General features: G+C 39.7%; 1 protein-coding gene across 1 annotated transcript in view; it reads left to right on the plus strand.

Moving 5' to 3' along the window:
* The window catches only part of LOC138514518 (olfactory receptor 13G1-like), a 39,457-nt gene extending 32,220 nt beyond the window's left edge, over window positions 1-7,237 (plus strand). The window contains exons 2-4 of the mRNA XM_069629990.1: window positions 3,737-3,822; window positions 5,730-6,649; window positions 7,201-7,237. Coding sequence (XP_069486091.1) covers window positions 3,737-3,822; window positions 5,730-6,649; window positions 7,201-7,237 — 1,043 coding nt within the window. The remainder of the gene's footprint in view (window positions 1-3,736; window positions 3,823-5,729; window positions 6,650-7,200) is intronic.
* The last annotated feature ends 6,396 nt before the right edge of the window (window positions 7,238-13,633 follow it).

The raw sequence follows: 13,633 nt of genomic DNA on the forward strand, positions 1-13,633 counted from the left end.
CACTCTCTTGGTGGAGCAGTAGAGAGGTCTAAATGCACGATGAACCCTATGGGGGCGCTTTGGAACAAACATGTGTGCCTGAGATACAGAATTGGTGGAGGCGAGTGTTGCAGGTTTGGTGGTTGTGACAGCATTACCTGACTCAGTAATGCCCCTGCGGCTCGGTGCTTATTGCTTAAATAAAGTCAAAAGAAAGATAATAAAATCGTACATACAGCTACAAACTATCACATTCTATTCATCTTCCAACAAATGTATTTCACGTAAAACAGTCACTGCTCTAATTAGCAAATCAAGTCTTCCTAAAAGCAGCTTTATCCAAAAGGCCTCAGACAACATAAAAACCTTATACAAAAATCAGCTAAAGTGCTGTAGTCTTTGTGCCCACAAACCCGGGCAACCTATATAGCTCCAGATAAGTTTGACATCATATTATCTAAAACATTTCTTCAATGTTCCACTTGAACACTGTAATCACTATGGTATTGTATTATTCATTTATGTCAATTTAATATATACAACAATGAAGAGGCTCTGTCATCTTAATCTTTATAAACAAATACATTTGTCTAAGCTTAGCTAGCATAACTGGAGTTGTTAAATTCTTCTTAGAAACAAACAGCGGCCGGATTGATGATAAACATGTAGTCAGGTTAACAGTGAAGGTGTATGTACTGTGAAGGCATCATGAAGCAAGACACAGACGACAGACACATTTCAAAATAAGATGGTTTATTGAATCAAATGGAAGGATGGTTGAAGGCCTAACTTGCCCTATGCTAAGGTGGGATTTCCCTACCTGAACGAAACTAAGAAAAGTCTGATTCAGAAAGTTCAACTTAAAAGTATGTCTGTGTCCAAAACCTATCCTTGCCCTCACAACTAAAGCTAAGAAATGTGTAGGGATGTCAGTAATACATGAAATGGTGATTAACACAAAGTTCTGAGCTTCTTCCAGCTATTAGCTTCCTCTTCAGCTCCCCTTCTCCAAGTTCAAGAACGTTTCACAAATCCTTGAGGTTTCCTTACCCGAGTTCAAGGCAATACAGTTCTGCACAATCCTTGGGGTTCCCTTCCCCAAGCTTAAGGTAACACATTCAAAAGAAAAAGGGTATTCAGGTGCCGTCCTCAAGGCAGCATGGCAGTTCATCAAGTCTCAGGGTTCCCTTCCCCAAGACTTAAATGCAGCAACTTATATTGGTCTCAGTCTTTCAATGTTTAACACAACTCCAGATCAACTCAATACTCCTTCTGGATTGCATTAAAAGTTCATTCACAGTGCTCCTTTTTTATTTGTTTAGCAATGTCTTTAACATTCACAATGGAGGGTTCCCTGGTTTAGGCACAGTTGTCCGACCACATGGTCCACCCATCACAGGTCTTGTAACCAGGAACCTTAAGCTCTTTAGCCCACATAGGTTCTTCTTCATCTGCCCCGTGTACCAATTCACATTCACTTAGCTTCCTCTTATCAGCCTCATTGCTTTATGTGCAGTTTCACACTCTCCTGCCTTCTCCTGATTAGCCTCTTGGCTTCCCCACACGGTGTCTCACATCCTATGCCAGTTTTGGCTGTTGCTGGACTGTATTTATTCACAAGGTTCACTTTGCGGTGGTCTTAGTTTACTCCCCACCTTTCCATCATGCTCTTTCGCACTTGTGTTCATGTTTCATGTGTTGCTTTCAAATGGGTGCTTTCCCATTTAATTTTCATTAACTCGTAGCTTTGCTCTCAAAGTTTTCATGCAGTTTGGTATTTGATATCATAAAATTTTCATTAGTTCTATATTCTATATACATGCCTTTTCAATCATTATTTACTAGCTGCTTGATTCCCAATCCACCTGTGACTTTGTGTTTGTTCCCATTCTGTGTTTGATTTTCAGCTCACTCGACATTCAATCTGCTTACATCCAGCACCCTTAAAGCGGCCCGGTCTCGAGTGATGCTCCCTTTCACTCACCGGTCCCCATTGGTTCTGTTGCGCTGAACTCCTTCCGCTCCGCATGCTAGTTTTCCTTTGACTGGGCGCCCCACTTGCACCTTTGATGCCTCTCTGATATTGCTGGCAGATCCACTCTGCTTCTGCTGATGCTGTCAGCAGTTTCTTGCGCCTCCCCTGCTCGCAGCTCCAGCTGCATTTGCCAGACCACATAGGCTCCCACACCTAAGGATGTCCAATGGCCCAACCTCTCCTGGGCTCCACAGGTCTCCGGGGTTGTCTGCCAGTGTCCTGGCATCTCTGCAGGACCCACCACAGCTGCCTCCTCATGAGGAGGGTCCCCTGCTGACCTCTCCCACACAGGCCTCCCTTTTGTTCAATGTGCTGCTCTCTTGGTCTCTTCCTTTACACCTGCAACCTCTTTACAGGTTGTAGGTGTGAGCTCTTAATTGAACCTGCCTGACTATAGTTAGAGGAACATGCCTGACTTTCACAGCACTTTGCAAACATTTTCCTCATCCAACAGTGGTGAAAGGAGTTACTGGTGTTCCCTACTGCTAGTTGCTTCTTCCTCATCTCAGTAGTGTCATAGGAAATATGTAGGAAAATGAGGGGAGCTGCTTGACAATAGCCCATGAATGACGTGGAATAGGGAAAGTGGGATACCTGTGGGTACCCACTTCCAATCCCTGAGGGCCCCTCCAGCCAGGTGATCCCCTCTCGTTTCTCCACCCCCAGGTTCGGGAGCAAATGGCTTTCCCTGGCCACGTGATAAGAGGATCAAGGGGGAGTAGGAGTGAGGATACCCTCAGGTTTCTCACAATAGACAGAAGATTCATGAGCCATCTGACCAAGGAGAACAGAGGGAAACGCACATCTAAAGATGTTACAAGAAGTGATTAAGTATATGGAAACAATTTCCACATGAAGAACTAAAACATAGAATGACACAAATATAAAATGAATTAGAAATACACTGACAGATTGAAAGATAACTATTCTTTATATGGCAGTGCAAATTGGAAAATGGGTACTAAGGTGGCCACATTCTTGATGGAAAAAATAGACTGCCAAGACATGCAGAGGAATATAAGATTCAAAAACAGGGAAAAAGCAGTGATTTTTGCAGATTTGTTTCACAATGCTATGCCCACACACATTTACGGGTACGACAGAGATGTAGACATACCTGGGGAAATGCACATGTCTTTCCTTAACAGCACAAGAAATTAAAGATTTGCACCTCCATTCCCACAGGTGAAGTTGGTTGGCACATGGGATCAATGCAGAAAAGAAAGTGGCCAGGCCCACACGGCCTACTGATTGAGTTTGGCATCTGCTCCATTCTGTAGTGTTTGACAATCATTAATTAATAAAGCAATTCCAAATACATATTTTCATCAGACGTTCAAAGAGTCATTGATACCAAAGTCAGTCATAAATGTGACCTCAAAACAAGGAAATTATGCTGAAAAATGTTGCATGTATAGGTTAATATCTCTTATTAACATGGTAAGCAAGATCCTCACATACATTCTCAGAAAAAGGATTGAGAGTTGAAGACAAAATGCTACATTTATTACACCTGGACCAAGCAGTGTTTGTCAGCTGTAGTAAAGCTAACCATCAGACCCAAAACCAGGTGGTTATCCTGTGTTACTGTAAATAGAAACAGTTCCTAGCCAAAATATTAAGTGTGGATGCAGAGAAAAAACCTTCTGGGCCTTTCCAATGCGAGGACCTACACAAAAGGAACTTCAGAAATAATTGCATACATGCAATCTTTACACACAGGTTGCATGGATAAAGCCATGGTTAACCATGTCAAAGAAATCATCTTTGAAGGAATTGAAGACTACTGCCAAGTTGCAGGCTGTAAAGTAAACTGTGGAAAACCAATGATAATGCCATATGACTGAAATCCCATGGTTGGAAAATGAATGTTATCAAAATGACCATATTTCTGAAACTTATTTACCCTATCTCAAACATGCTTCAATACAAGGCCGCCAACCTCGTAACATGGTTCCACTGCCTGATATCCCTTGGCACTGGGATATTCCAGGTGGTGATGGGTCGGGATGTCAGGCAGTGGAAAGTGTATGTCCCCATTCCAGTGAAGTCCCATGGGACTCCACAGGAATGGGGACACGGAAGCACTGGCACCGTTACTAACCATGCCGTGAGCACTGGCCCCTGCAGGCATTCTCAAAGTCTGGAGGTGCGGAAAGGGTGCCAGTACGTTGCTACCGGCACCCTTATTTCCAGACCGCCAGACTTCTAACAAGGCCCACTTCAATTCCCAAAACAAACATTTTGGATTGAACCAATATGTTCTAATTTCATGTGGGGCACTCTAGCCTGTCAATAAGGACACTACAAATACCTGTGTGCAAGGGGGGATTTGGTCTCCTGTACATGAAATATTACTATAAATCCACAATTCTAGAACACAGTAGCAGGGTAGTACAGATGCCCAAGCCTCAGACACTGGAATTGGTCAATCTGGAAAAAGCAATGCTGAAAAAGCAGAATGCAAGACTAGTGTGGATGTAAAACACATATCAAGATATAAGGGGATAATCAGTAAATTTGTATTGTAAGAAGAATCAGAAGGTCCACAGAGAAGGAAGCTTACTAGGACATACACAAGGTGTTGAAGTTGTCAAGCACTCCAAGATGTGCATTATTTGCAAAGAGATTAACTTGAGAGGAACTTAGACACAGAGACAATGCAGGAATTCACGTGTGAAGTCTGCAAAATTAAATAAGTAAGAGAACTTACTAGAAAATTCGAACTCCCAATCTGCAAAAATTTGAAGCGCTTACACTTCCTCAAAGCAATCAGTGAGCATTGCTCTGGAGAAACAAAGGCATCTGTCGAGATAACCCCAGGTTAGGAAAGGCAATAGCCATATTAAACACAAACATATTAACCGCAACAGTTGGCAAGCAGAAAATAACTGAAAACATGACCTACAAGATTCACAGGGCAATGCAAAAAAGTGATTAAACTGTGCTGACAAGACTCCAAAAAATGTTGCAGATGTAATACAGCCAAAGGACGCTTCACTCCCATTCGCTGCATCTGCATCAAAATGTGACAATTCTGGACAGAATTATTGGAAATTATATACTTAGTACCAGACAAATAGCTGACAGCCAACAGATGTCTCTTTGATAAAACATTGACACTGGTAAAATTGGACTATCAAGCCATCTTCGGATAGAAAATCGCTTTCAGTCGGCAAATGCCTGGTACCCCGCAGTGGAAAGAGATAGTTCAAATAAAATTACATTCTAAATAGAGAAATTAGGAACACTTGAAACCATTGAAAGAGTTACCTTAAAATTGTGGCATATCAATGATACATTGGGCCTCATTCAGAATGTGGCGAAAAGGCAACAACGGCACCAGTATTGCTACCGGCGCCGTTGTTACCTCTCCGCCACATTACGAGTTCTGCTTGCCAGTGCCGGACTGCACGTGTGGTCTGACCAGAAAAGCTGGTGAAACCTGCTGAATGTTAGGATATACTTGGTTTTAACTTATTTATCATTTTTTATACATGCCAAGGTAAACCCACAATCCCTTTTCCTTGTATTGTGTACAAATAGCCAATACCAATGCCTATAAACCAAATGGACTGTTATATTCGGAAGAATTTGTATAATCTTCCTTTATGTCATGTAAGCTAGACACTGTTCCTAGGGTGCTAACAATTCGACACTATGGCCTCCAGATGTGTCTGAATTGATTCAATGTCTGTTGCTTTTCTTCCACTAGATGATGCATCCCACTCTAGCAGAACTAAGAAATAATACAACCACCACAGATTTCTTCATTATGGGATTTTCGAGTTACCCACAATTACAGGCATCTTTCTTTGCTTCTTTCCTGTTGAGCTACCTACTGGCAATGTTGGGGAACATCTTGATCATCTCTATCATATGCTCGGATACTCATCTTCACACCCCTATGTACTTCTTTCTGGCCAACCTTGCTGTCTTGGACCTCTGCTGTACTTCCATCACCATCCCCAAGATCCTGGAGAACCTCTTGTCGGAGTCAAAGTCAATCTCGTATTTTGCCTGTATGACCCAGTTATTCCTGATTTCTTGGGCATTGGGTACTGAGCTTCTGCTTCTCGCAGTGATGGCATTTGATAGGTATGTAGCCATCTGCCATCCTCTCCATTATGCATTACTCATGTGCAAGAAGGTCTATATTTCTTTGGGAGCAATGGTGTGGCTTGTTGGCATGTTCAACTCCATGATTCACACTGGCCTAATCCTGCAGCTGTCCTTCTTTGTAGGAGCTGAATTGGACCATTTCTTCTGTGAAATTCCACTAATTCTAATGATTTCCTCCTCTGATACTCACATTGTTGACCGTGTGTGCCTGGTAGCAGATATCCTCTTGGGCATGATGTGCTTCTTCCTTACAGTCATTTCATATACATGCATTCTCTCATCAATTGTGAAGATACGTTCTGCTGCGAAGAAGAAGAAGGCCTTCTCCACTTGTGCCTCTCACCTACTGGTAGTCACTTTGTTCTACGGGGGTATCATATATACATATGTTCTTCCTGCTCTGAACTTTGGAGCTGGTGCCAGGAACAAAGTAGTATCTGTTGTCTATGTTGTTGTTTCCCCCCTAATAAACCCATTGATCTACAGCCTAAGGAACCAAGAGGTTAAGCGAGCGTTCATTAAGAACTTTTCCAGAAAAATGTTCCCAATGATATAGTAGCATGCTCCACTGACACTCATATTTTAAAAGAAAGACAGTTATTCACATCTTTGAAAGCCCAATACTGACAAAATGTTTTCAATACAATACAATTGTTCACTTCATCAGGTGATTCATGGTTTCCTGGCCTTTCTTTCAACATTCATTATGTAATCTATGTCTTACCCAATGATCGATTATTAAATCAATTTGGTTTGATGTATTGGTATCTTCAATTTCTGTACTTTGTGTATGTTTGTTAACTTTCTCTTTTCTTGTGACCTTCTATGGTATGTTTAGTGTTTTAAGTTGTGCTTTAATTCATGTTTCAAGCATGTATTGTGCTGACATTTATCTTCGTGAGGTTGCTTAATTGAATACAGTAAATTCGCCCTTTCCATAACTGCACCAGTTATATAAGTAGGGTAATGTCCACTACTGAGAACTGTGTTTACTGACAAAATACCCAGAAAATTGTTCTTGAAATGTTTCCATCAAGGTGTCTCCCTTTGCTAGAATATGTGAGCATTTCTGACATTGTATCTTTCCTCTATTGTGCCTGAAAGCATTTCTTTCTATTTCTCATCCTAACAATATCTTTCCTAACCCCACCAACATCATGTCCCACTTTCTGACAATGTCATAATTGCATTACATTGATATATCACTATGACCTCCTGTTGCCACACTGACAATAATGTCTCCTCTTCGTTTTGCATTCTGTTCTCTGGCAAAGTAGTGCCACTTCACCAGTATGCACTTGCAAGTTATGCTCCATTAATGCATATCCCTGCTCCTGTACAAAGGTATCTCCTCGCAGCAATTCTCTGGCACCAAAGGTATCTTATGTAATTAATCTCAAAATTTGACTAAAATTATAACATTGCCAAATCAAAGATAGTAAATAATGTGCGCTTCTCTAGGTGAAATATTTGATGACAGCAGATGAGCAATCTGTTAAAACTGCTTTGAAAGGTATAAAGAAAATTGTAGGTATGTTTATGCTAGACGGTACTTTATTTGACAATCATACAGTAATTCTAGTTACAGTACAGTTAGCTTTCCATGTATGACACCCAAAGAGGGTTTTGTTTACGCAAAGTGCAGTTCTATACATGATTGCAGATGTATAATATACATGAGGCGGTATGAATATATCAATGATTCCAATAGTTGGTTCTGATGTTTGAACATGCATTCTGGTAATAAACTATTCCAAGATTTCAATTTCATTAAATGTTTTTCCCTCATCAGTGATAAACACAACTTTTCTATCCACAGAATATTATAAATGATTACTTTCTCTAGCAACATTTAAGGTATTTCACTGCAAATATTTTTTATTGGACCAACTAAAAAATCTAGGCAGAGATGGGACAAAACATTAGCTTACAACGTCTGACAGACTTCATCAGATGTTGCAGAGTGAAATGATTTGTAAGGGAAAGTCACAGCACAGATCATTCTCAACATTTTTAAAAAAGAACATTTATTTGGCTGGTGGAACATAATGGATGGGATGTGGGCCTGAAATTACTTTCTTATCTAAAAGGCCATAAAACCCCTGGAAGTAGGGGACACAAGGGGTTAGAAACAGTACACACTCTGAGAATTGCATTTAACAGAAAAAAGGTGAATACATTATTAAATTTCATATGTAACCAATAAATTAGGTGCAAGCAGTTTTAAGGTGGACCCTGCTAGTTTCCTAAAATTAGTAATTTTGTTTTGAAAGGTGCATTGAAGTGAGAAGTTTCAAAACATGTATTTGGGAAACAAAGTCAGTTTTTATTTTAATCACAGTGTCTAAAAAAGGGTTTTGCACCTTCTAACTAGTGTCAGGGCGTTTTAGTGATTCCAATGCAGCAGTTAAGGCTACATGGCTGGTATACAATTTGGCACTACAAAAATGCGCTCTAAGGTTTTACCTCACTATGCCTGAAGCTTCACAATGATATCCTGGCTGGCATACAGTGTGGCAAATGAAAAAAACATGTGCCCATTTTTGGATGGTGCAGTATCTGCTGTTATCTCTTTAACATAAACATTGGAGTTTAGGCGCCCAAGTGCTCTGTTCTGAGTATCCTGTGTCCCTCATTCATTAAGGATCCTGAGGTGTCTGTCAGCTTATGGTAAGAAATCCCACTGCAATGTAATATTAAAAATATTGAAGCTAACAAACGCAAACAATTATATTGTGGTTCAGAAATATTATCATTTTGTATTCATTTAACCGGCAGAAAAGTCCAAAGTCCAGAAAGTAATGTTAGTAGGTCGATTGAAAGGTAAATACAATGCAGAGTAAATGCTGCAGAGTCTATTGTGACACATTTGACCCTGGATTATATGAATACACATATTTTAGGGCTGTAGAGATGTTTTCATAAAGATTGTAGTTTAATATATATTAAATATGGTTCACCACAGTTCATTTATCAATCTCATAATTGACGTTTAATTCTTTCAAGATTTGTATCTTCATTGCAAAAACCTTAATTTGTACGTGCAATATATTTAACTAGCCTTGCTTCAGCAAAATGTCAGCAGGGATCAAAGTTACAGTAATACAGTCACCATCTTAACTATATAAAACAAACTGCCCAACACATGTTTAATGCTTTGTTGGCCATAATATTACCCCAAATCATGCACTTCCTCACAACCTGTGTGTATAAATAAAAATAACCAATTTTTAGTGAGAAAATGTATGAGTATGCGTGTTGTTGCTAAATTCAAATATGTGCTGTTTTATTCAGTTGTACTTCTTGCTCAATATTACTGTAAACATATTATCTTGATTTGCTTTGATTAATTGTTTGACAATGATTTCATTCCATTCCTTGTTTTCTGTAATGGAATGATCCCTTAACAATCTAAAAATTGGACTGGTATATGCTTGATAGTCATTAAAGAACTCTATAATTATGATGACATAGACCCATTCTGTTTCCTTTTTATTTATGCTAGCACCATATCTCAGCAGTCACTGAACCGTTCCTCCTGCAACGAAAACAAGAATGAATTTCCATTTTATTAAGCCTGGAACACCAATGTAGGTTATGTTAGGTTATTAGTGTGTTGACTCAAGAGTACAGTAACTCACCCAATATGAATACTTTTATACAGGTATGGCAGCCACTTCCACAATGCTGCTGTCTATTGACTGACACAAACGCCATGGTCCATATATTTTTTAATTTTCTCCATCATTGAAGTGACAAAGGGCTCCTTTGTTAAATGTAGTCTAATGCCTTGTTGTTTGTATTCTGATGCTGCTCACTCTTTGGTACTGTTTGGTAAACACCAAAGGAATGCATTATCATATTTCTTATTGTCACCTCGAAAAAATGTCATTAGAATATATATATTATTTCAGTTCACATTTACGCTTCTATGTTATATATGTAGATGCATATTTAATGGACTTAATGGAAAGATGGAAAGATTTTAGTTAGCGGTTCATGTATTCAGTCCAATTTAGGAAAGCCATTCAATTCTATTTTTTCACTCAGCAGCAAGAATACTTTCGTTTCGTATACATCTCGGTCTGACACACAGAGCAAATGATTGGTGCACTGTAATTTATATGATAGAAACGTAATAGTGAACATAACTCCAGTAACAGCCTCGGTACCTATTACCACCTAAACCTGCTTCACAAAATGCACTATGCTGTACAAACATGCATTTATAACTTCAGTCTTCCTTGTATTCTACAACCATAATCTGGTTTCTGTATATCCCGTGCCCATTGTTTGCATCACTCATGTCAAGTCTTATCTACCATCCTGTTGTAGACAAGTGAAAAGTACACTACAGTGTGGTTCATGCGGCAACATGGTCTAGGGGGTGAGGGATTCAAACCAAATATTTCCAATTCTGTGGACCAAACTCTACAGCTCAACTGACCACACTGACATGTATTATTTATGGTGGTGAGACTATGGGGGTCCAATTTTTTTTATCATAAATATACGTATTTTAAAGAGTCCAGAAGATAGTTTCGAATGGATTTTTTTGAATTGGTGCAATACCTATTAGTTTACAATTTATTTTATTTTATGATCAATGGGTCCACACTGGCAGTGTCATATTTAATGATCAGTGATCAACCACCTAAAATGACTGTACTGTATCCTACATGTTTGATTTCCAGCCTTCATTTTACTGCATACTGTTTTCGATGAATGTGAAAGTGTGGCCAGACTGTAATCTAATGCAACATATTTACACATTGTGCAGTTGTAAGCTAACAAATATCAGTAGAAGTGGGTATATGTGTGTGTTTGAAGAACAATCTGTAAGCCAATTAAGTATAGCAGAGGAGGGCATTGTGTGAGTGCAGTTGAGCAGTCTTGTTCCACAGTAGGTGGGCTTTGTCATATGATTACCAATTGTTGGCCCTTGTGTTCTTTCTGAAACTGTGGCATTGCAACTATGAGTAAACAATACAAGTATCATTTTAAAATGTAGGCATTTGGATACTTTTTCACACAAATACTTTTAATCTGATAATATATAAATGGAATTGTATTACACTCTCTATAGTGACAACTTTTTCCAATCTCAGACAGGAACGTTTTTGTGTTTATAGATAAAGTATTTTTAATACATGAAGAAATTGTGCTGACTTAGTAAGTAATCCTAACAAGGAAAAGTATAACGTTTGTCAGTATGACTGGAGTCATCAGTATAACTTATTTAATAGCTATACTCTGCAAAGACATTATACAAATCTAGTAAAGAGCTATGATAATATACCTTCCTATCTAAATTCATATCCGGATTGGAAATCTCAGCCTTTGTATATGTGTTTCCGGTTTAGTGTGCAGGAATTCCCATAAAAGGTATGGGATGTCTCTTGGAGAAGGCCCGATGTATGTGAAACCTGGAAATATTTACTCTTAGAGTGTGGGCAAATGTATATACATAGAATTAGGCCATTTGGGATATTTGTACATGATTTTGATGCTTATCACTCTGAAATCTCTTGGCAACGTCTTATTGTGCGGAATCAGAATTCCCAAATAGAAGAGTAATACAAACCGTATATGGAATACTATCGGACTATTTGCACTTTGCTCCTTATTTTATGTAGTTTGTATATTGTGATTTAAAAGATGTATGCTATTTTATATTGTTGGAAAATGTAATTTGTAATAACTGGACATTTGTATTTTGTTGTATGGAATGTATTATACATTTGGACTGTTGTGCATGGTTTTTATAAGCCAATTCACAATAAAAAATACTTACATTATTAAGTAGATTGTACAGGACACTTGTTGAATAAGCAAAGCATCTGCAGTGTCTCGCCGTCGAGGGCAGAGCATTGTCAACATCCTCTTGGTGCTGCCTCTGGCCTAAGTTGAACATGCAGGTCTCCCTAAGACTTTCATGATTTGAGTGACTTAATGGAGTGATGGAGAACCACATGAATCAGGGTGATGTGGGGGAGGTCAGTGTGTCCTTTCTGTTTGCAGCCACTGGGATCTGGGTTTAAAAGTTGATGTAACATCTCAGTATGACATAGCCTGAGAGATCAAGCAAAACCAGTAAAACCTGTAACACAAGAAGGTTTTTATAGTTTCCTTACACAAGAATAACTCATAAGCATTGTTCTCCCCACTCTATCATGAAGTATGAATATATATTTTTAGAAAACGTTTCCCAGTCCACATTTACTAAGAATCAAGAAGCTGACCTGTGGAGATGATTCATTGATTGAATGAGCTTTTTTCAGGAATGACAAGTTCCATAAAAAATATTTAATACATATACTGTTCAGGATATAAAGAAAACCATTAAATTGTCAATCATCAATAGTTTGCACAATGAACCATAAATGTACCCCGTGCATAAAACAATTAGAATTGAATAAAGCAATCAATGAAAAATGTCTACACAGCATCAGATATGAATGATATAATTGTTACAAGAGGCAGTGTGAGGCAGTTTGAGAGAGCCAGTTTGCCAGTTCGCCGAATGCAACGTGTCTGTGTTTCTCTTTTTTTTAATCTGGAGTGATTCAAGGTTCCCTAAAAGAGGCGTGGGAGAGGCATCGGCAAAAATATTTTGAACTTACAATCCCGGTATTCAGGATAAACAGGAGACTGCAGTACAGGGATGTTGACCTCTATTTATGCTTTGAAGCGCGGAGGTAATACGAGTGCTTAAGCCATGGTGCCAGCTGTCCCTCAGGATTCGATGGAAAGTTGTGAAGGGTTCAGTATCGAAGCGGCCCGACCTATGTCTAACTCCAAGTTCACGGGCAGTCTTAAGCCACTTTCTTTGCGCCTCCCTCATTTGCCCATTAACACTGTGGGCCTCATTACGAGGCAGGCGGAATGGGTTTAACGGCGCCGGTAAAGGTGTCGGTGCTGTTAATCCCATTCCGTCCTATTATGAGGTTCCCTTGCAGGACCTGCTCTGGAAGTCTGGTCAGACCAGACATCCTTTATGGGTCCCACAAGTGGACCAGGGAGCTAACAACGGGCCCGTTATTAACAGGCCCGTTGTTAGCTCCCTCCCCATTCCCATTGAGCCCTATGGGGGCTCAAATGGGAATGGGGATGGGTAAATTTAATGAGGAATTACCGGGTCCTCCAAGGTTGGAATGGCCCGATAACTCCTCATTCAAGGAACCCGGACCCGAGTTTGGAGGCAGCCATGCCCTTATTAAGGGCATGGCTGCCTCCAAACTCGTAACGAGGCCCTGTGACTGGCACCTGTATACGAACAGCTTTCGCGTGCTCTGTTGTCTCTGACCCCCCCATTCTGCCATCCCGGAAAGTCGGGATTTTTCATGTCCCCCCGATCTCCCAGGTCACTTCTCAAAGTCCCTGCGAGGCTTTACGGGCCTCCACTGAGAACATCGTGTCTATTGACATTGCTGACTGTGGGGTTTTAATAAAGAAAAAGGCAGTTGCAAAAAAAGTGAAGCAGCCTCTATTTGTTTT

The sequence above is a fragment of the Ambystoma mexicanum genome, chromosome 12 (genome assembly GCF_040938575.1).
Source record: "Ambystoma mexicanum isolate Mex_15411 chromosome 12, UKY_AmexF1_1, whole genome shotgun sequence".
In the NCBI taxonomy this organism is placed as follows: domain Eukaryota; kingdom Metazoa; phylum Chordata; class Amphibia; order Caudata; family Ambystomatidae; genus Ambystoma; species Ambystoma mexicanum.